Below are 22,937 nucleotides of genomic sequence, written 5' to 3'. Positions count from 1 at the left end.
AAGACGAGCGGAGCCAGAGAAGTTGTTCAATATGGAGTCTTTGTAAGAGCTGCCTTATTAGAAAATCCAATTAGATCCTAGAGTGTTCTTTATGTTGTTAAATGAAATTTTAGGGCATCATTTTCTCCCACAAGCTTTTTGTGTTGTCTTTGGCTTTGCACTGTACATTTTTATGCAGGTGGCATCAAGAATTTTTTTAAATGTTAAATAGAAATATTGATCCTTGGCACAAAAGATGAGGAATAGTTCCACTAGAACAGCAATATTCCACTGTGTTTGTAATTTGTCTTCCACTACTTTTAGCCCTTGTAGGTTACATTTTGTGCAGGGTAGCACTGGTGCCCAACATAGAAGTGCACTGATGTGAGAAATTGTGTTTTTGGAACAGCCCTTCAAGTTGACGCCTTGGTTCGTGGTAGGCGGGATTTTGATCACACACATGCGCAGTCCTTTTGGATGGCTGATAGAGATCTGGCCAGCACAGCAGTCACGCTGCCACACATCATGTGGCCCTGGTGAGAAGGAGGGCTTCTTTATGCGGTTCTGTGTTTGTGACCCTCTGTGTTATCAAACTAGGTCATAATATTACTTGAAGCGACTGAAAAGAGGAAAGATGACTGAAACGAGATGCTGGCAGGCTGAATACTGGACACCGTGTCTGGAAGGATGATTTCTCTGCATGTTTGTGATGCTTCTGCTTTAGTAGTGACTGTTTTTGTTGCTGCTCATGGTTTACCGTTATCTCTCTGTTGTGATTGGCAAAGTTAGCCTAAGAATACAAAGGAGCAAGAAGGCAGTGAGGGAAGGATTTCTGGATTGTCGAGCAGGTTGAGGCTTCCTGTCCTCTTTAAAAACCTGTAGATCCCTCCAGCTAAACAGTCTCGTAAAAACAAAACAAGAAGCAGACAGGCCTTTGAAGAAGATTTTGTGGCTCTGTGGAACTGTGGGAGCTGTGTTTTCTCCTCATCAATAATTGGTTCCAGCTTTGAAAATGTGCTTTGTCTGTTTGTGTTTTCAGCTTGGTTGGTTTTATGCCACTGATTTAGTTTAGCTGAAAAGATCCGCTGATCTCCACTAACATAGCTTTGTCAGCCCACATGTGTGATTTCTAAAACTGTCTCTGAATGTGTTGTTTTTTTGACCATCAGGTGTGGGGAGTCTCCAGCGGACATCAAGCCAGCGTAGCACCATGACCTACCAAAGAAACAACTATGTTCTTAGCACAGCAGCCACCTATGCTGATCCGTATCGCTCTGCCCAGTACCAGCCCTCTGATCCCAGCTATCCTCACCAGGCTATTGTCATGGCTGACGGTGCGCCCCGCTCCCCCTCCATAGACAGTATTCAGAAGGATCCCAGGTGAGCGCTGTTCAAATTTGTGTGCCGAGTTTCTGAACTGTTTGCAGTGTCTGTTGTTGTTTGTTGTGTTGCTTTTCTTCTTTTGTCTCTCCTCTATCCACTCACCCCAACCGGTCGAGGCAGAAGGCCGCCCACCAAGAGCCGGGGTCTGTCGGAGGGTTCTTCTGTTAAAAGGAGTTCTTCCTCCCCACTGTTGCCAAGAGCTTGCTCAAGGGGGATTTGGTGCTACACTAATAAAATTTGATTTGATTTAAACATAGTACTTGGTAAGTAACCAATGTAACGTAGCACGGACCAGTCATCCAAAGGGACTGCCTGTTCTGCTGGGTCAACACCGGTGTCCTCTTACTGTTCAAACAGAGAGCTATGCCTGGCCGCTTAGCAATAAAGTGCTGCTCCTGCTCCTTTCGTACAGGCGTGTGTAAGCGTATAGAGCGGGTTACCCCATGTGGTAAACCTCTGACCTTTTGTACACTGGGAGCTTTGTTTCCACCTGTGTATGTTGCTGTGGTGTGGCTTCATGATGTGAACGCACTAGGGGCCATTCAGAAAGTGCACCGGCGTAAAACATCCCCTAGGATATTTGTTGAACAAGATTCCTGTTCAGAGAAATCGTCCAGTGTATTTTTCAGCTTTGGGTGTTTGTGCTGTGATTTAATAAAGATAAAAGCAGTTTGCCCAGCCTGGGGTTTTGGTGTGTCTAATTCACCCTCAGTGGTGCAATAGAGTTTCTGCCACAAGTCAAACACCAGTAATCTGGTTTTGTCACCTAGTTCTGGACACGTTTGTCTCACTTATATAGTCTGTATTAAATAATAGAAGAAAATTAGATAGGCAACATGGTGGTAGATATATAGTACAACAGTGTTTTTTATTGACTTCTGGGTGAGTCCAGACAATGTGTACTGCACAGAGAATAACAGTAATCCAAGTGTGACAGAAGTGGATTGTTGGATAGTCCTGGATGTGAATGTAATTTCCCGGAGACTGGGACTGTGATTTTTATTTTTATTTTTTTTAAGGGAACAGCTTGGTTACTGCCTCTGTCGTCATGCCGATGCCTTTGTGTCCCGCCCCTGTCTTTAGGGAGTTTGCGTGGCGTGACCCAGAGCTAACGGAGGTGATTCACATGCTGCAGCACCACTTCCCCTCAGTGCAGGCCAATGCGGCCGCCTACCTGCAGCACCTGTGCTTTGGCGATAATCGAATCAAGGCTGAGGTAGGCATTGTGTCACTGATCCCATATGTGCCTTGTTAGATTGACTTTGTCAACGCACCTCAGCTTCTGATAATTCTTACACACTGTGAAGATGCATGCGCATTTATCAGTGCCAGTTGTACATTGTTTAAAGGGAGGCTTCAGTTTATTACAACTTTGATTTATTTTGGTGGCTCCACCTAGTTGTTCTGTTGCACTCAAATGCGGCAGCATTGTTTCAATTTGTGATAATCAGACAAGTTGTAAACAAAGCCCCCAAGTGAGCTGTATTTATTTGGAAGAGAAAACAAAGACGGACAGTTAAAATTGAGTCACAAACCGTTCATTGTGAACCAGACTAATATTCTGGTTCAGCTTTTGACCTTCTGTGCTTGTTGTAGCTGTGAAGTCAGTTTTAAAAAATAAAATAAAAAATACAGATCCAACTTTTAATTAACAGCAGATTTCTTTAAAATCCAATTATTAGCTCAGCTCTAGAGAGGGCACTGTCCACCACTCTGGCCCAATCTGAAATATATTAACGTCTATTAACACTGATTAGGATATCTTAACATTGATTTTAACTAATGGCATTGCAGTAATCCTCTACGTAGTAGTGCATTTAATACTAATTAGCAATTATTGGCATCTTAATGCACTACATTAAAATGTGTTAGCATCACTATACCTGAGAACAGCTGTCATTCAGTATGCTACTGATCATTTGTGTATTTTTAAGCCAAAGCAGGGTCATTCTGCCGAGCCTCACAGTTGAGTAGAGAACTTGCACTGCCTCCGGAGGTGTCGGCGTCTTTGAAGAGATTAAATCTGACACAAAGATGCATTCACACTACCCAGTCATTCCATAAGCCAATGAAAAACAAGATCCACAGCCCACAGTTAAAAAAGAAAAAACTAAATAGGCACAGGAATTTGTTGTTCCACCTCTTTCTTCCTCAAACATTAAAGGTCAAGCTCATCCTTTCTCCGTGCAATGCAATTTGGAGAAATAAGTAAAGTTTTCATAGGAAGGCCCACAAAGACGAATAAGACATCAGATATGGAGAATGGAGGTTTTATTCTCAGATGCCAAATGTCAGTGTCACAAAATGATTTATGCTCATGCAGTGAAAAAGCAGAAAGCTTAGTATTATTATTCTTTGCACCAGAAAAAAAATGTAAATGTAATCTATTCAAACAACCATCTCATGTGGTTAAGGCTTTTTTTTTTTACTGTCATAAATTAACATTATGTTTCAACATCATTTGTAACTGGTATGAAAAAATTCCGTGCGTAAATTCTCGTCACATGAAATGACTAACATATATAAGCTGGAGCGTTCTGACCCCTAGTTTGAATCACTTCCCACCTGTTAATAGTATGTGATCTCATTCACTCTGTCTACAGGTGTGTCGACTGGGCGGAATCAAACACCTGGTGGACCTACTAGACCACAAGGTCCTTGAGGTACAGAGGAATTCGTGTGGGGCTCTGAGGAACCTTGTTTTTGGCAAAGCATCAGATGACAATAAGATTTCTGTGAGGAACGCTGGAGGCATCCCGGCTCTGCTCCGGCTGCTGAGAAAGACTGTAGATGCAGAAGTACGGGAGCTCGTCACAGGTACGTCAGCATCAGGAGGGCGACAGGTGTGCAGTATATGACCTGGAGTGAATTCTAAGCTTGATAGATTGGCCCTTTATCTGTTGCACAAAGTATGTAAAATTACATTTCCTTTTATCTGCAACTAATGATAATTCTGGTGATTGCTTGCTCTTTTTCAAAGTAGTAGTCAAAGAATTTGCACTCATAAAAACAGAAAAAATGAACACATTCTTACATTTAAGAGACTGGAACCACAGAATGTTTGACATATTCATATGGGAGATGACTTAAATGAGTCATCAATTGCCAGAATTGTCTTCTAAATTTTGGTTGATTGAATAATTGATCGGCTAGTAGTTTAAACGGTTCAGTTCAGTTCAGTTCAAAGGGCATGAAAATTTCTATTAACAATGTTATCAAAGCATCAAAACACAATTTATAATTTGTAATTATTTAAATAACTCAAAAGAAAGAGAGAAAAAAACATTTAGATCAATATGTAATTATTATATGTAATAGTAGTAGTCTTATCACTACAGTTATTTACCCCCTTGTCGACTGCTTCGTGGGCCCACATCAGAGATCCATCGTATGGTTGAGCATGACACAGCTTGTGCAAGATATGATGAATTATTAACCTGACAGACCAGAGACTGTGACAGTAGTGGGTTGGTTAGGCTGCTCATGCCTTTTAAAGTGGTCTCTGAATTTGTCTGCCCTTGCATATAGTGGTTAGTAATACTTTATTGCTCTTATAGGATCGGTGTGAATTAAGATATTCTGACTAAACAGTTAAACTGGCTGCTTACCGTGGTCGGTCCTCAGATTATGAATGTCTTAGTAACTGAGTCACAGAAGCTTTTCCTTTCTGTTGTTACTGCTGCATATGATCTATGCAAAGAAATGAAACCACATTTCCATTGCTTTCTTTTACTGCCTACCCTGCTGAGAGATTGACTGTAGCTCCTTCACTGGCTGAAAACGGTTCCTGACGGCCTGCATGTCGGTCTCCTCCTCTCTGCGTTAGACGGTGTGTGGCTCAGTCGTCTCTGTGTTTGTCCACAAACAAGGTGTAAATCCCAGTTGTTTTGGATCAGGGTGGAGCACAACAGAAATAAGTGAGCCAAGACATTTGGCTCCCAGGTGGCTGACTTAGCTGTTTGCGGTCGGCTTCAGCCCCCGCTCTAACATGGTCTTAGGTTACAGTCCAGTGGTCCTGAGGAAAAACAATACACCTGGAGCCTCACTTTATCGTCTGGGAAGAGACTGGCTTTAGTTTCTTGTTTCAGTTAAGTGTCTGTTTCCGTTGCTTACCACATAGCAGAGGTGAAAATAATCAACATTTTAAAAGAGCATAATTTGTCTCTGCTCATACTGGTGCTTAAATTGAAGCACAATCACTTTTTATGGCTAAAAACCTCAGAAATGTCTCTCTTCATTCCCATCATTCAACATTGTGCAGACATGTGTTGCCCAGTCAGAGTGAGCAGCTTTAATGTGAGTTCGTTTTTTTTTTTTCTTTCTTTCATCCATTAGTCAGGGAGGCTGCTGTTGCTAATTGGTAGTATAGGCCCCGGGATGGGGAGCAATTAGGAAAGGTCAGTACTGCTGCCTCACATCAGGTTAATTACAGCTGATGAGAACAATCCACATGAAGAGCTTTCAGGTGGATGACAAGGGCATCCCACAACACAGCTTTAAGTGGAGCAGACGGAAACCATTCACTCACCCGCAGCTCTGTTCTACTTATATAAGCGCTGTTTTCGGCAGTACTAGCAGTTTGAATCATAACAGCTTGTCAAGCAGTGTTGTTGAAGGTAGTTAAGCAGGCAACCAGTTGTCAGGTCACTGAGGTTCCCGTTGTGTCTGTGGCTCCTTCTCGACTCCACTAGTGAGGTCTGGCTGTCGGCTACACTCCATTAATGGCTAGCTGCTTCAGGTTAGGGGGTCATGTCGAGGGCATGCTGTATGGGGTCTTAGCTCCCTTACCTGCCTCATCTTGTAGCAGCTGTTGTGGTTATTGTTCTGTCTTCCATCAGCCCTTAAGGTTAAAAGGCCAAGCCAACAGTACAGTACTGTCATTAACTCCTGAAACTGGCACTCACAGGCAGTCTGTCCTGTGTTAGATGTTATCTAGCTTCTCTTATCTTGGCTATACTTTGGCAAACTAAGCTACTGTGTAGTTCCACTGAGTTTATTTAAAGATAATTCTTTGTTTTTACAGAAAAACAATAATAGTCATTCATTCAATAGTCATTTAGGAGATCACAGATGTGGCCGGCCTGTACTCACCACTTCTGCTACACTCCTTTTCTGATGCTAGAAAAGACTGATCTCTGGATCTTGTTTGGTTCCGTGATGAACTTACAAACTCCTTATCTCTAGTTGCATATAAATTTGTACCCTTCCTGTTTTAATATCACTTATAACTTCACAATAGTTGTACTTTAGCTGGCTCATTTTTCTAATCATATTTATTTTGGTGTGCAGATTTCGAGTTGCAGTGAGTATAGTGGTATTTTCAGAGAGGTGATGGCATTTGATAACATGCTAAATTCCTCAGTCAGCAGCACCTTAACACCAGACTCTGAAATTAAAACCTGCAGATCTACACTGTGTAAAGCAGTGAAATGTAACTAAAAACAGTAAAGATGATGGTTTTTTTAGAATTTTGCTCCAGATACAAGATGCTATTGAATGCAATCAGCACATCAGAAGCTGGTGAACTGATATGTGGTACTCCATTTACTCATTTGTAACACTAACACTACTTTGAACAAGCTGAAGTACTTCCAGTTTACACAGAAATCCAGAATAGAGTGATGGCATCAAATGCTGTGTTTGTTATGGTGGAGAGTGAAGGAGGTGGAGGTAAAGATGTGATCAACTGAAAAATGAAAAACTTAATTCGATCCAAAAATAAATCCAGATATAGCAGCAATGCACCGACTTCAACTGCGTGAGGGAGAAAATGAGAAACGCCCCCTAACCTCTGGAGTACACAGCAAACTGTTTGTCTGAGGTTTAGTCGATGCAACATTGACACGTTTCCAGTTCAACTTCCAAAAATGGAAAGGTTAATAAACCAGGCCGTTTCTGGATGATCAGCAGCTTTTCACCGATTAAATGCTCATGCAGTTATTGCTTCACCTGACAAAGTTGATCACATGCCGACCTGTGATTTAAGAGACTGTAACGGTCAAAGGAGTCGTCAAACATTTTGGGATCCAGTCACTTGACTAATTTCTGTGTAGAGAAGGTGTAGATCTGATATGTGTTTAGTCTCACTTAACACAAAGACTAGAAGCATGGCAGTGTAGCTCTGCTATGAACAAAACCTAGCTTTGCTAGCCAAAGAAAGACCAGTGGTGCCAGACACACTACAAACTCAATGGGCCACTTTCAACCACAGACAGTCAATGATTGCCCAATGTCCTGTCGCCCATCTGACTATTGGTTCATGGTGTCAGGGCCATCAGACTATAGTCAAACAAATAGCAATCCCTCCTGGCCAGTTAATGCATCAAAGCCCCAGAACCTGTCGCGGCTGTGCTGCCACGTGTAAAAACAAATGTCCATCTAGTTTTCAGTTGAGTTAGTTTTTGGATCAGTGCTTCAGCTGTTGGAGACATTTATATTTTTTCACCATCTCTCGGAGCCTCTCTTCCTCCCACCTGGAGCTCTTGAGTTTAGCTGTGCCTGGGTGTCACAGCAGTGTTACAGAACCAGGCCAAGACACCTGAGAACATGCCACTGAGCAGAGAACAAGGTTTAGGACTGTTTATACACACTCACACACACACACACACAGGTCTTCTACATCTGCCAGATATGACTTATGGGTACTGCTGCTGGTGTCACTGACAACGTTGTCGGCCACACCTCAGTGAACTGGCCTATCTGTGGCATGCCACAGAGCCAGATTGAAAACTCACGGAGAATGTCGGAGAATGTTTCATTTCTACAAACTGACATTAGTGTGTGTGTGTGTGTGGAGGGGGGCTGCTGCTGCTGTAGAGTTAAAAGAACCAGGAAAGTTGGTCAGCAGACATGAGAGTTAACCTTATCACTGCATTATATTTCATGGCAGTTCTGAGAATTATGTGAGAAAGGCAAACGCAAATCTGAATGTGCTGGCGTGAGCAACAGAGGTCGATAACCACGGATGGATTGGATTGAAATGTATCCCACTGCCTGGGTAGAGCAGAGATGCTAGATCACCTGATACCAGGGTTTCGGCATGCAGCCCCACACTGCTAGCAAAGCTGCATTTTAACATTCAAGAGCCAACAATCACCTAATTCTCAGCTGTGCCTTGATATTCTGTCAAAGCATATGAAATAATGAGAGTTCGCTTAAGGATTCAAATGGGTTTCAAAGCACTTTACTCTAGTGCTAATAATGCAGTGGTAAGTTTAAAACATTTTCTGATTATATAACAGGCAGAGACATTGTTTGCCAGGCATATACCTATCTGTCTGTATAGCTTCTTGCCATCAGTGTGTCTGAATTGGGCTCCTGGGCCATATTATAGACATATTATTGCCTTCATTGGTTCAGTTAACGAGAGAGAAGGAACAGCGTGTTGAGAGAAAATAAACAGTGAGGTTGAAAAAGCTAATAATTGCTTTTGACCTCCAACTGAGGTGTTCTTGTATACAAAATACATACACAAATACAGGCTGAGTTCAGTGTAATAGCCTGTCCTGTATGTCATGTAGTGCGTTCTGCATTTACAAGCCAAGGCTAGAGTTAAAGAGCCAAAACAAGAGCAAAACATCATGCATAAATCATGAAGCAGTTGGGTTACAAACACACATACTGTACTTGCACTTTAATGTTTTGTTGTGGTGGTATTTTTGAGCATCACCCATGTATGAAATCCTATGTCTTTTCAGTAGATTGCAGTAGAAGCAGAAGTGGCCTCCTGCAAGGTTACTGGTAGCCAGCAGACGTCAGCCTGTGCCTTACTGTAAACCAACAGCCATCTAATTAGAAGAACATGCTACATGACAGATAATCCCTGACAGATGCAGCATCAAAGACTGCCAGGCCTGTGCATGATTATCAGTGGTTACCTAAAGTATATTTTAACTGAGTGAAATGCAGGCCTAATTTCTAAAGATTTTATATTACTTATATTTCATTTCAAATGGCAGAGCCCATGCCATATGGATCCCTGCCTTGTCCTTTTTTTTTTAAATTTCCCCTTAAATGTCTAATGCCTCGGTGCTTTCATTTCTGACTCGTCGTTCACTCGTCTGTCTGTGCTTGTTTGTATGTATAGTTTTTTTCCCATGGGCCTGCTGTCACAAACTGAGCTATTAAAAGCACAAGTCGCTGGGAACTACCCTAACTGCACATGGCAGCTGACATGACTGGAAGTTTGAGTGCCTGCTTCTAAATGCCTGTGTTTGCGTGCGGGGGTCTCCACAGGTGTGCTGTGGAACCTGTCGTCGTGCGATGCCGTCAAGATGACAATCATTCGGGACGCCTTAACGACTCTGACCAACACTGTGATCATCCCTCACTCTGGATGGAGCAGCTCCACCTTCGATGACGACCACAAGCTGAAGTTTCACTCCTCCTTGGTGCTGAGGAACACCACAGGCTGTCTGAGGTGAACCACCTGATGAACACACTTGGCACTAGCACCCCACTGTGGACATGTTACGCTATTACATCTAAAAAGGAATGAGCTCATCCTGTGGCTCCTCTGTAAAATAGCCACAATAATGTTGTCTTTGCTTACCAGAGTGACCCACCACAAACAAAAAAGCCAAAGTTTTTTTTTTAGTGTGTTAAGAGAAAACACATTTACATAGCAAACAGTATCAGAAATTGGGGTATTTTGCTCTATGTAGTCGCTTTAATATCCAACATCAGAAAAAAATGACATTAAAATTGGTGTTTGAATGGGCATGTTTTAGTCTGATAGCAAGAATCTTGACCTTTCTTGTTTCTGTTTCGAAGCCGTCATCATTTCATAGGCAATTACAGTCAGAGATGATGTAATGATCTCAGCTTCTCTCCCGGGCTGCTTCTTTTGAAGACACTGTGCTGCATGTAGAGCTCAGCCTTTAACTGGTGACAGCCGGTTGAACTGAGTGTGAGTGTTAGTGGGTGTCTGCCTGTATCTCTTTGCACACATATATGCATACATAACGTTTATTAGTCAGTAAAAAGTGATCGCACACATACACTTGATACGTTATTGATCGTGTATGGGGATGGCAGAACTCACATTCAAGTGGGACACGCAGCTGTTATTTTGTTTGTCTGCATAGGCACATTTGTTTGCTGAGCAGAGCCCAATTTGAAAGGCCTAATTTGTGTGTGTGTGTGTGTGTGTGTGTGTGTGTGTTTGCATCTTTTAAAAGGAACCTGAGTTCAGCTGGTGAGGATGCCAGAAAACAGATGCGCACTTGTGAGGGCCTGGTTGACTCCCTGCTGTACGTCATCAAAGCCTGTGTAAACACCTCTGACTTTGACAGCAAGGTACACACTAAGGCACCCACACACACACACACACACACACACACAGATACAGACACACACACATCTAGCCAAGAGGAAGACATGCTGCTACACGATAAGAGGCTCTGGGGAAAAATTCTACTTACCCCGTCTGAATCTTTTTATTGCCTCTGTTTAAATTACCGTCACAGCAGCTGGCAGCAACTCTTTCATGTGCTCTGTCACCCAAAGCACAACCCTTACCTGCACAGTGGTGGACGTTCAGAATGCTGTAGATGCTCACTGACCTGGGGCCAGATGCAGAAAACTTTATGTAGATTCATGACAATGCACTGAGACAGACGGTGAGCGTATGCATCGTTTTAGTCAGATTTATAAAGAACACACGTGTGCCTGGTTATGTTTTATAAACCTTAACTGTTGTGGAATCTGACACACATACAGGTTTTCTTTTGCGCTTCCACTTTTAGCCATAAATAGATGTAGATATGCTCTTTATGTCGTTTGCATAGAAAAACATTGCTTGAGCTACACGTTATTAGACGTGAGGATGAAAGCAACGCCGAAAAAGAAGTGCGATTTGACTGATTGTAATATTGAGACTGTTTGGAGAGGTGGAGAAAAGAACGTATGGTTTGTTTGGTGATCTCATTTGAGGGATCATGAACAGAAGAAAAGCTGACCTGCAGGCTACCAGTACTGTCAGTTCAGAGCAGAGGGGCATGCAAATGGTTGACTAAGGGCATGTTTACCTCTATTTATGGCTAAAAGTGGGAGTGGAAAAGAAGCCCTGCACATGCACCCACTTCCACGACAGTTGAGATTTATTAAACATAACTGGGTGTACGTGCATCTTTATAAATCTGATGAAAACAATGCGTACGCTCACTGTGTGTCTTAGTGAGTTGTAGTCATGAATCTACACAGACTTAACATCCAAGTTTATGTGCAGGAAAAGGCGTACATGTGTTTTTTGTGTGTATGCATTGTTTATGGTATAGAGTGTATTAACACTGTTCCATAGTAGCTGTAGAAATTAAACCACATCTCCCAGACATGCATCTGCCCACTGTAAAAGACTTAAGACTCATCTATAATGAGAACCCGGGTATTTGCCAGATATATATGCTCACTGACAGTCTGTGTGGCAAAGCCTTTACAGAGCTCAAACATTGTGTAAATAAAGCCATTGGCTCTGGTTCTGATGTTCTTTGTAATTAGACACCTTTGGGTTCCGTAACTAATACAGTAATACAGCAATAGTAATACAGTGAAAAGTAGGCCTGTGTACTCCATACTGGCAGTAGGTACTGGAGTACAAAGTTTATTGTATTTTAGCTTTTGTCATGGTGATTTAGAAAGCCGCTGCTAGGACCACCCTCCCAAACCACTTTCTTCTCCCCAACTGCCATCAGATTGTGGAGAACTGTGTTTGCACTCTAAGGAACCTGTCGTATCGTCTGGAACTGGAGATGCCACCATCCCGGCTGACTGGGGGACAGGAGGTGGATGGCTTACTGGGCAGCGAGTCGCCCAGTAAACAGGTGGAGTCCAGCTGCTGGGCAAGGAAGAAAAAGAAGAAAAAAAAGAGCTTGCAGGAAGACATAGTGAGTGTGGCACTTGTCAATAAAGGCTCAGAGCAAAATAGAAATTGGTGAAAAGTTTGCATTTTGCATGTTTATGTCACATTAAATGATTTTTTTATTAGGAAGATTTAAGACACTTTTGAAAATAGTGTGGACCACACACTGAAAACGTGTGGCACACTGTGTATACGTAGTCACAGCCTTCTGAAAAGTTCTGACAAAAAAAGACCACATCAGAACCTGTACTCAGCTACATGCTGTGGCTCTTTGTTCAGTGGGACGGTGTGGGACCCATCCCTGGCTTCTCCAAGTCTCCCAAGGGGGCAGAGATGCTGTGGCACCCTGCCGTGGTTAAGCCTTACTTGACACTGCTGGCTGAGAGCTCAAATCCTGCAACATTGGAGGGCGCCGCTGGGTCCCTTCAGAACCTCTCAGCTGGAAACTGGAAGGTACAGTAGCAATGAATGTGTGTTTGTGAGCACACAAAATATACACATTCCTTTTTTAATTTAATATACACTGTTAAATCTGATGTCTCCGGAGACAAAGCATCCATTCAACTGGTTAAAAAGGATTTAACGGCTCACTTCCTCTGTGGCGGTGAAGGCAGACATCAGTTTTACACTTGAAGTCACACATGCTAAAATGCACATCTCAGGACCATCGTTTTTAAGAGTGTGGTGTCTAGACCCTTTTTAAGTTTTAATGCTTTCTGTGGGCGTGTGTTTGTGTGTACAGTTTGCAGCATATATCCGTGCAGCAGTGCGGAAGGAGAAAGGACTGCCCATCCTAGTGGAGCTACTGCGAATGGATAATGACAGGGTGGTGTGTTCAGTTGCCACTGCTCTGAGAAACATGGCGCTGGATGTCAGGAACAAGGAGCTCATAGGTTTGGAGTCACACTGCCAAACATCTAGGCTGTAATGGATTAAGCTGGGCTGCTTAAAATAATAAGCCATATTCTGAGTACCTTTGTTCTGTTAGAGCCCCTGCTCAAAGTAAGGCATGAAGTTTTAAGGGAGCCTTGAGAAACTGGTGTGATAGCATGTATCTGAGTTATACTAATGAACAATAGAGTGCCGTAGGGATGACACATTTTTTAGGCCACCCTGAAAGTTAGCATTGCCCCTCGACAAAAAACCACTGAGGTTTTCCACAGGCTTTTGGATTATTGCAAGAAATAAGCTCTGTGACAAGCACCGGTTTATGACACTTACCCATTTTGTTCAGCAAGATAATCTCCACAAGTGAACACCACTTTTATGATTTTGCCAGAAGTAAAATACTATTGTTAACTCGTGGTTGCACACACTCCAGTCGTCCTTGCAATGATAATGAAATGTCAATCAGGAAAACTGGATATCTCAAGCAAAATGAATATTGTATTGTTCACCCCTGGTGCTCAGTATGTCATAACATATTGGCCACATCTCTCTTCTTCCTTCCTCCCTCTCAGGGAAGTATGCGATGAGGGACCTGGTCAACCGTCTTCCTGGGGGAAACACCACCTTGCTGTCAGATGAGACCGTGGCAGCCATCTGTTGCACCCTGCACGAGGTCACCAGCAAAAACATGGAGAACGCGAAGGCCTTGGCCGACACAGGTGGCATCGAGAAGCTGGTCAACATCACCAAGGGCAGAGGAGACAGGTGTGCCACAGCAGCACATAATTGTCCAGATACTTTTAGCAAGGGCAGGGCTCCAGAGTGCAAGTGATCAGTCACATTTTGCAACCAAATTTATTTAAGGTGCGACTGACTTTTTTCAAAGGTCGCACTGGGTGCAACTGCAACATAAGCAGGTTCTGCACGAAGAACTGCTTTCACTGTAGAAATGGTGGACAGATGTGACAATCTCTGCGATACTGTCATCCCAGCGTTTATCTGCAGGTCTGTCACTCACTCATCTCTTGAAGCAGAGCCTTCAAATCTGTCAAATGTGTTGATCCACACTGACTCTGAAACATGTCATCCCTGGATTCCTTTTTTTTCACACATACACATGCATTTAAACGCTTGGAGGAGGAGAAGCCATAGACACGGGGAAGGTGGTTTTGTGTGCCTGGAAATAATGTCCCTGTGGAATGATGGCAGCAGCTATTTCTAGCCTGCTCTATATTAGTTATTTAATGTTCCAGGTTAAAATACACAGAGGGTACTCTCTTCCATCGGTCATACTATCCTGCAATATGTACAGTGGAATGTAAAATTAGGTTAAAGTGATTCAGAAGTACTGTTTATATGTTTGTTTTTGTTTGTTTTCCAGGTACTCTATGAAGGTGGTTAAGGCAGCTGCTCAGGTGCTGAACACACTGTGGCAGTACCGGGATCTGCGTACCATCTATAAAAAAGTAAGGACACTAGGATTGATGGTCTGTGATGATGCCATCAGTCACCAGTCTAATGTCTTCTCCGCACAATGATTAATCTTTTCCCTCTGTGCCATTTTTTGGATCACCAGAGCTTTACAACACCCAGTACTGTTCTGGCTATTCAAACTACCACTTTTCCTCCATGTGCTTTCCAAACAGGATGGATGGAACCAAAACCATTTCCTCACTCCTGTGTCAACACTTGAACGCGACAGGTTCAAGTCTCAACCCACCCTTCCCACCAGCATCATTCAAATGTCCCCAGTCAACCACCCTGGTAGGTTCAGGCCCTGCCAGATGAAAATGGACACTGCCAGCGAAACAGAAAAATCTCGGATTTGATGCTGAATTGTGTTTTGTTTTGTTTTGTTTTTCCACAGCTGCCAGTGCCACATCATCTCCTGCGATACTGGGCATCAAAGAGCATAGAGACAATAGCAGAGATTATCCAAGAGCACAGTCAACTATGCAATTTTATAATTACCAAGGGGACAGCAGTGTGCATAAAAAACAGTATACAGGTACTCTTCACTGTACACATCTGAAAGCAGTACTCATTAAAAAATTAACTGAGACTATGTCCATTATCTGCAGACTGTAGGCTGCCCACTGGTGCTTTCTATGCAAGGCGTTATCTGTTTAATCCCTCCTAATGCTCCCGGCAGATCCCATGGCCAGTCTTCTGTCCCTGCCAAGACAGCTCTTTCTTATCATCTCCACCAAAGCCTGCCAACACCGAGACGAGACAGTCAGTCGGTTTATTTCACCACACTTCAGGGCTGTTTTTTTGTGCTGAGTATGGTCTGCACAGCAGTGAACTGGACCAGCCAGCCAGTGATGAACACACAGTACAATAGTGCAATTGTTAGCGGGCCAGAGTCACAGCACGCACGCAGGGGCAGCGAGCGAGCACCCAGACGTACTACAGCCACATGAGAGCTCTAGCCAGCCTACAATGGTTGGCGGGAGCGAGGAGGGGGAGTGAAGTAAACAAAATGAGCCGCAGCCTCAACACCTCATGTATTACATGGGAATGTAGAAATTGAGTTTTAGGATTCCACTGGTTGGATAGAATGCCAAAGAATGTGCCCAGCCCATGGGCTATGTAAACAACAGAACAGCGGTGGCCAACTCTACTGTGTTCTTTGGTTTCATGTCTCTCCAGCACAGCATAGCACGTCTTGGTACTGCTCTGTCTAAACACACATGCACAGATTTGATGTACAGCAACTGTCTTTTTATTCTTCCTTTTTTCTAGGGTCTGGAAAGACGACTTCATATTACTACTCACCTACAAGAGAGGAGCCCAGAAGAACACAGGTGAATATAGCCATAATTTAAATAAAAGCTGGAATGTTTTTTTTTCCCCACTTAAATCCAATTATTGACTTCAACCCAACCAGGTGGAGTTATCAGCTGACGTACTCTGAAAGTAGCTGCTAACACTAGCACTGTTTGCTCCTGCATCTCTGTACTGTGCACAGTGTTTTTCCTGGACCTGCATCATTAAGAAGGAGGCATGTTTGTACATACACACACACGTGCAGCGAGAAGTAACATAAAGCTTGCCAAAGATTGGTTTATGAGGTACATATCGATTTTACACTATCCTTTGTTTTTTTTTACTCATTTGGTTCAAATCTGTGGTTTTCAACCACTGCAGCTGGATTTTTTTTTGTTCTACAGTGGTTACAAATGACAAACAACATCATGACTTTAATCACATACAACATACAGTAACACACATTCAGGAAATGTAGTGTACAGCGCTGCAAATTGCCCAGTTACGTGTAAAGCTTTTTGACATCGTTCAGCTGTTGATGGAAAGGTCTGGTTGTGCCAAGTCAGAAACTCATTTGTGTTGCAATATCAGTGGGGGTGTAAATGTATCAAAACCAAAGAGAAAAACCAACCAAGTAAATCTTCTCACCGAGGCTGCAATTAACAATTAGTTACTGTCAGTTAACTTGGTGATTATCACTTAGCATTCATTATCATTATCAAGGTGATGTCTTCAGATTGTTTAGTCTGACACACACTCCAAAGCCCAAAGGTGTTCAGTTTGCAGCACACGTTAATCATTTCAGCCCTGCTCGGCTTCATTGTTGAGACTGAGAAAACAGTAGGTGTGACCACATCCTAGGAAATGACTGATTTCTTCTAGTTTGATAGTATTTGGTACAAGACCCTCTTCTGTGCTGTATGAGTCGGGCGAGGACGACCAGCTTTTCCACCCCGCTTCACTAATACAGAGAGACTGACACGTATTCCACTGCGGATAAATGGCGATGCTGGGAAACACCCCGCACATCAGCTATTGTCTGAGCGATATCAAATGTGACTGCTGGGAACTGGGATGGTCCGGGTGCATCTCAGGCGCTTGTCACTGTGGTACACATCCATGTGAGCCCATTCAGATAATGGGCACAGTGAGGAGGTGGCAGGAGGGAGGAGAGGAGGGAGACAAAGTGAGAGTTCTCTTGTGTCCTTCATCTCATCACATTCAAACCAGTTAATGGGTGAAGTCATTACACCATTTATTTCAAAGAAATCTATTTTCTGAATTTCTGTCATTTACCTTGAAACAGTTTTCTTTGCATTAGTGACCATTAGTGGGTTAGAATGTGATTAATACCATACTGAAGTGTGTTTTGCTGCACCTTGATGTCAGTATACATTGTTGGATTTTAATGTCAGGAAGTAGAAGATTGGTGTCGGAGACATACAGCCATAAAGCAGCAGCAGCAGCAGCAGTGGGGGATATTTAGTCTGCATTAGCATCAAATGAACCCAGCTCTCTATTACTCTCCCCCCGAAACACTGAGGCTCAGAAACTGTTATACCTGCATTCTTTCCCATGAGTTCCTCCTGCATGTATAGGCAACTTGAATCCCATGTGAGAAAGGTGTCCTTCACCACTAACAATGAAAACCACCATAAAGTTGGTTACACAGATGTAAATAAACTGAATTGCTGAAAAGTGCCAGTAAACTGAAGTTTGTTTTTCTACTCGACCAGAAGTCTGTTTTCCTGCATTATATGCACATAACCATAGTGATTGTGCGTGTTGGGCTCCGAGTGCTTCCAAAACACAAGCGACCTACAGCTCAGGCCTGTGCCTGAACACCTTGTGTTTTTGCTCACACTGTGTCTTGTGTGCAGACATGGTGTAACTTTGTACAGTACTTGAGTAAGGTTAGCTACTTGCCACTGTCTTAATACGGTGCCACTGAAAACCAGTTCATCACAGCCTATCTCTCTCTTTTGCAGCCCATGTATTATACAGAGGAGCCGGGCAGGAGGAACTATGATACATACAGGATGTACCTGCAGCGTCCTCACGGGTACGATGACCCCTACCTGGAGGAGGTCATCACCTACCCACCTACTGTTGACTACAACTCCCAGCCTCATGGACTGAAATCCACCACCAATTACGTGGACTTTTACGCTAGCACACGGAGGCCTTCCTACAGGGCAGAGCAGTATCCCGGCTCTCCTGACTCTTGGGTATAGGTCTGCACAAATACCTGTGTTACGATCAAGAACCTCTTTGATCCCTGGTTCTCATTTCACGGTGTGAGAGAGGGCATAGCCGCCCCGCAGCAGACGAGAAGAGCACACAAGAACTAATCGTCTTTACCTTGAACTTGGCTTTATAAGCGTGTTTGTTTTAAAGTGAATGTGTGTATGGAGGGAGAAGTGAGATGGCAGATGGAAACCTGGGATGTGTGCCAAAGAAGGAAGCTGAGGAATGTCTTTTTAAATTATTTTTTTATTTAGTAGAAGAAGATGGAATCATGCTGTTGAAGAACAAAACTGGACACTACCGTAAGAAGACGTGCGCCCTGCTCTGTCTAGATGTTAATTTTTTTATGAGCTTAGCTGTGATAGCATGGTGAAAGGTGTGAGCGAGGTGTGAGTCATGTGAGCGAAGGTCCACGGTACGAGTCAAGATGGGGAATCTGTAGGTGCTGAAGCCAAAATGGATCATGAACTCATATCTGTAAAAAAAAAAGAAAACAAAAATAGAAACTAGAAAACTTACGTTAGATTATACAGAGGGATCAAATTGTATCTGTATGTACTGTTGAAGTTGTGTAATGCCATGGAGTCTTGTACATTTCTTTAATTTTATTGTACATACAGAAGAAAACATGTTACCTGGTTTACACTCATTAGCACTGGTTAAAAAAGTAAACTTGTGCCATGTTAAATCTTAGATATATAAATATATGAAGAAATATGTGGACAAAGGTGGCAACATAACACAAACATGTTAAATAATAAAAGGTCAGTTTTGTTTTTTAAACTGTGTAATTCATCTTTTCATGGGTACAGTGCAAACGTCTTTACACTTTTTTAACTGGCTGTCGTTTTCTGTGCAGACAAAAGAGTGAACATGAAGAGATCTAAGGAAGAAATCAAACTTCTCAGCAGCTGTTCTTCTGATAAAACAGGTTATTACAGTGTTCACTGCTGCAGAGCACTGAGTCCCCGCTGACAGTAACTAAGCCTGTGCTTATCATTTGTTCTTTGGATGAAGATGATAAAGCACTCATTAGCACGTTTAAACATTCTCCCTTCCACCTACAGGTGTTCGAAGACATAACACTGTAAGTGAATGAGAATTGCTTCAATCTTTTCTTGTGTTTTAATACAGTTTGATTGCCTGTGGTTGGGTTTAACCTGCTAGGGGACCCTGAGGAACTTAATGGACTGCTGTTTCCCTCCTGTATGAGCCTCTCATTTCCCATGCACAGTTTTTCTATAGCCTACTAAATTATTACAGTGTGATTAAACATATCAGTTTAATAACATTTAAAGTTTATAATCAAACTGGACTAATGATGGTCTTGAAACTAGATTTTTGCCTCAGGGATATTTTCCAAGACATTAGGTAATAAGATCAGGCTGCCTTAAGGCAGCTGATGTACATTTGGTGATTTCTATCCCCAAACAGATTGAGTGAAATTGTGACGAACCAGTTGACGAACAGTTACCCTGAAGCTCTGAGGAAACTCCAAGTTGTTTGTATGTCTTATTGCACCTCTGTTGTTGGTGGCCATAACTCTGTGTTTGTACACACATACTGTTCATCTTCCTGCACAGGCAGTGAGAACACCGGAGGCAACTTCTCTGTAAAGCATCACAGCGCTGCTGTCAGTGCTGTAATGTTCAGTTAAACTCAGCTCCGAACTATAGAGGAGTCAGTGAGCAGCTAAATGACATCCCGTGGAGCTGCCCACCGGCTGTGGCACACCTTTCACGCCCGGGTTATTATTTGTAACTGCTGAAGTGAACCTGTAAGCCACCAGCGATGACTTGGATTGACACGGATGGTTTCAAACTCAGCTGTTTTGATTTAATTTGACTGATTAGATCAAGGTGTAGGTGTGCACAGCCTGCGTTTGACTGTCATCTCCCTGAATTGTTTTTGTTCATAATAATTTACAACTTTGTGATTTTTTTTTTTTTTTTGTCTTTTAAAAAAGAAAAATTTAGTATTGTGACCTCGGTAAACACTAAGCAAAGCTCCACCCAATCTCACTTTCAGATATATCAGCAATAACTGAATATGTCAGATAAATTTGCAAGGCCCATTAGAACCATTAGAATTATATATTGTTCTCATGGCATAATGTTAAAGTGTAGAGTTTCTTCATCCATCTCAGTGAAGGAAATGGAAAATGTTAAAAACCCCAGCAGCTCCTTCTTGGCTTGTTGAGACATGAACAGAGTCATCAGTAACAGCTGTTTATTACAGCACAGGTGAAACAAATGTTGTCAACTAAGGCTCAGGTGCCTTAAGTGCACACCTGTGCTTTTGTAGTTATGACTTGCCAAAGTGTCTTCTGTGGAAAAGGTCTATCGGCTTCCTGTACATTGAGATCACATATTTCCATTAAGAGAAAATCATTTTATTTTAATTTATTTGCTGAATAACGTGCAGCCTAGGCTACTATATATACTGTTTTTTTAAAACAAGTTTGATTGCACTGTCAGCCTGCTTTAATAAGCCCATGTCTCAAGAAGGTTTGCATTGTATTCATTTAAGTTGCACTGACTGTGTCAGGGAGTTTAGGAACATTTGGCCCAACACAATATAATTAATATTTGCCAGTATTTTCAAAATAAGACGACATAACAGTAGGATATTCAAAAGAATCAAAAACAGAAACATAACGAGTTGTAGCCTGCATAACAAATACAAAACGTCCTATGTGAGCCACTGCAGCTGGTTTCACTTCAGTACCTGTTTATAGAGCGAACAATTCAAATGGGCGTTTCTGTGGCCGCAGACTTCCTGTAGCCTCTCGGGGCGTCATCTATGATTGGAGCATAAAAACAACGGAGTGGGCGTTGAAAGGGGCTTTTGGTTTGTTTTTTGTGCATTCTTTGCATTTCTCCGAAAAGTTTTAGAAAATGGTGCAGCCGCTGACAAAACGCGGGGTGAAAGCGAGTCCTTTGCTGAAAGCTGGCCACCGTCCTGCAGGTAAACTGTTGCTCCCACGGATCTTCAGCTGCTGATTGTTATTATGCAACATTAGGTGAACGCGTAGCAGACGCAGAGGCCCGTGTAAACTCTTCTTCAGCCTTTCACTAAGTGTTTTCCTGACGTTTTGTCATGATTTGACGGGTTGTTGCGTTATAATCGAGCTGATGTTTCTGATTGCGGTGACAATGTTACTTTCATTAAGCGTTTGCACCTCTTCTAGCTTTTTTTTAAAATGAGGCCTGTTGGCCCAGTGGAAGTAACATCCCACTACCTCGACACTCAGATCTTTGGTTTACTGCATGCAAAATCCTGTCGTGCAAATGTGTTCGTCATGGGTCACTGTTGGTTAACTATTAGTGTCTATATCTGTGCATCAGTGCACGCTAATGTGCAGGATCATGCTCGTTTGTACGTGTAGTCTTAAAGTTAACAAAGCCTAACCTTTTTGCTTTAAAATGTTACAGTCTACTGAGAAACCCTCCTCCTCAGGGTGTTTTAGATTAAGATTTTTTTTTTACCTGAAGAGGTAAAAGCCTGGTATTTTATAAGCAAGAGCCAAACTACAGGTCTGAGAAAAAGATGGTTTTATGTAACATAATTTCTCCTTATTTTCTTACTTTCCTATCTCAGACTTGTCCCTCAGCCACAGGTGGAGACCCACAGTATAAGCCAGTCTCTGGGCTTGTACTTTAGTCAACACTGAGCAAATGAGCTGCAGTATTTTTAACAACAAAAGCAGTAAAACTGCAAAAAAATAGTCACTACTGGAGTTTCTCAATCCAATATTTTCCAGCTTTGTTGTTGTAAATGAAGGGGTGAAGATTGCAGAGGATTTTGTTTAAGCTTTTGTTTCCAGAAAGGGGTCGGGACCCTTTTTACATTCATACTAATCTTTAACAAAATATACAGCAAACTACTTTATACTGCAGATTTTTCAGGTAACATCAATTACACTGTTTTCTTTTCTGGGTCAGTAGTAAAGGCTGGTGGTAAACGGGTGACTAAGAAAAGCCTGGAAGAGAGTGGGACCCATGGCACTCAAGAGAAGGAGACCAAGAAGTCAGATAAACTGAGGTAGGCCTACAGCCCGCAATTACAACCTATATATGGATTTTAAGTGTAAACCCTTGTATTTGAAACCTGTGATCTTGCAGCAGGTCACTTGGCACCCCCAACAGGATGCAGCACGTTGCCATACTTCTGACAGGAACCCTGGACAAGGTAACCGAAATCCTTATTACTCTGCATTTCATCTTCACTGAACATATTCAATTAGTTGCACTGCTTCTTAGGCCACAGAGCCTTGTGCATAATAAAACTCTTGCCTGACATCTTTTTAGCTGAGCCATGACTTTCCTGAGACACCAGTGAGTGTGAGGCACAGCAAGGTGCACCCTGCACTGGAGAAGCCCCACTCACCCCGGACCTTCTTCATCCAGCAGCCCAGGAAATATTGAATGTTTGTTTAAGAGGGAACCATGTTAAGTCAGCTGTGAGACAAACATGAAGTGTTAGGCACATGAGGGGGCTGACAAGTTGTCTGTGAAGTGTCAGTTTGGAGAAGGAAGGCTTTTGTCAAGCTCTGCATGTAATTAAAAGGTGGTGGGGGGGTGTCATTATACAGCAGACTTTAATGTCTTTTTCTGGTGTTGTAAGAAGAATGTTGTCCCTAATGGAAAACCAGATGGCATTTGGATATAAACATGTTTAATGTGAGGGTTTTGAGTCTCTTTACTATGTAATGTCTGTCACTTATTGAGTTAATAAAATAACTACATGGCATCGTTGTACTGCAGAACTACTTTTTATCTTTTGCAGTAAGCAGCAAAGACCACTAGGTGGC

At 42.6% G+C, this 22,937-nt stretch overlaps 2 protein-coding genes across 11 annotated transcripts in view; both read left to right on the top strand.

Annotated features, from left to right (window-relative positions):
- The window catches only part of pkp4 (plakophilin 4), an 80,094-nt gene extending 61,197 nt beyond the window's left edge, over positions 1-18,897 (top strand). For all 5 annotated transcript variants that reach the window (XM_020594831.1, XM_020594834.1, XM_020594832.1 and 2 more), the window contains 14 exons: positions 1,149-1,359; positions 2,446-2,578; positions 3,966-4,179; positions 9,598-9,781; positions 10,542-10,659; positions 12,054-12,245; positions 12,500-12,673; positions 12,963-13,113; positions 13,681-13,873; positions 14,490-14,574; positions 14,755-14,872; positions 14,976-15,116; positions 15,854-15,915; positions 17,866-18,897. In XM_020594831.1, coding sequence (XP_020450487.1) covers positions 1,149-1,359; positions 2,446-2,578; positions 3,966-4,179; positions 9,598-9,781; positions 10,542-10,659; positions 12,054-12,245; positions 12,500-12,673; positions 12,963-13,113; positions 13,681-13,873; positions 14,490-14,574; positions 14,755-14,872; positions 14,976-15,116; positions 15,854-15,915; positions 17,866-18,111 — 2,222 coding nt within the window. In that variant the 3' untranslated portion in view covers positions 18,112-18,897. The remainder of the gene's footprint in view (positions 1-1,148; positions 1,360-2,445; positions 2,579-3,965; positions 4,180-9,597; positions 9,782-10,541; positions 10,660-12,053; positions 12,246-12,499; positions 12,674-12,962; positions 13,114-13,680; positions 13,874-14,489; positions 14,575-14,754; positions 14,873-14,975; positions 15,117-15,853; positions 15,916-17,865) is intronic.
- A 1,586-nt stretch (positions 18,898-20,483) lies between these two features.
- Positions 20,484-22,876, top strand: dap1b (death associated protein 1b). Of its 6 annotated transcripts, none has more exons than XM_020594758.1 (4): positions 20,484-20,631; positions 22,072-22,168; positions 22,249-22,315; positions 22,435-22,876. In XM_020594758.1, the coding sequence occupies exons 1-4, from the start codon at positions 20,619-20,621 to the stop codon at positions 22,549-22,551; spliced, it is 294 nt and encodes a 97-aa protein (XP_020450414.1). In that variant the 5' UTR covers positions 20,484-20,618; the 3' UTR covers positions 22,552-22,876. The 6 variants fall into 6 exon arrangements, with proteins under 6 accessions (XP_020450414.1, XP_020450413.1, XP_020450410.1 ...); XM_020594757.1 differs by having other exon boundaries at positions 20,604-20,631; positions 22,069-22,168; XM_020594754.1 differs by lacking the exon at positions 20,484-20,631 and adding an exon at positions 20,713-21,091 and having other exon boundaries at positions 22,069-22,168; positions 22,252-22,315.
- The last annotated feature ends 61 nt before the right edge of the window (positions 22,877-22,937 follow it).

This window comes from Monopterus albus, unplaced genomic scaffold, assembly GCF_001952655.1.
Source record: "Monopterus albus unplaced genomic scaffold, M_albus_1.0 scaffold24.1, whole genome shotgun sequence".
Classification (NCBI taxonomy): Eukaryota; Metazoa; Chordata; class Actinopteri; order Synbranchiformes; family Synbranchidae; genus Monopterus; species Monopterus albus.
This window is presented reverse-complemented; position numbering and strand designations above follow the sequence as displayed.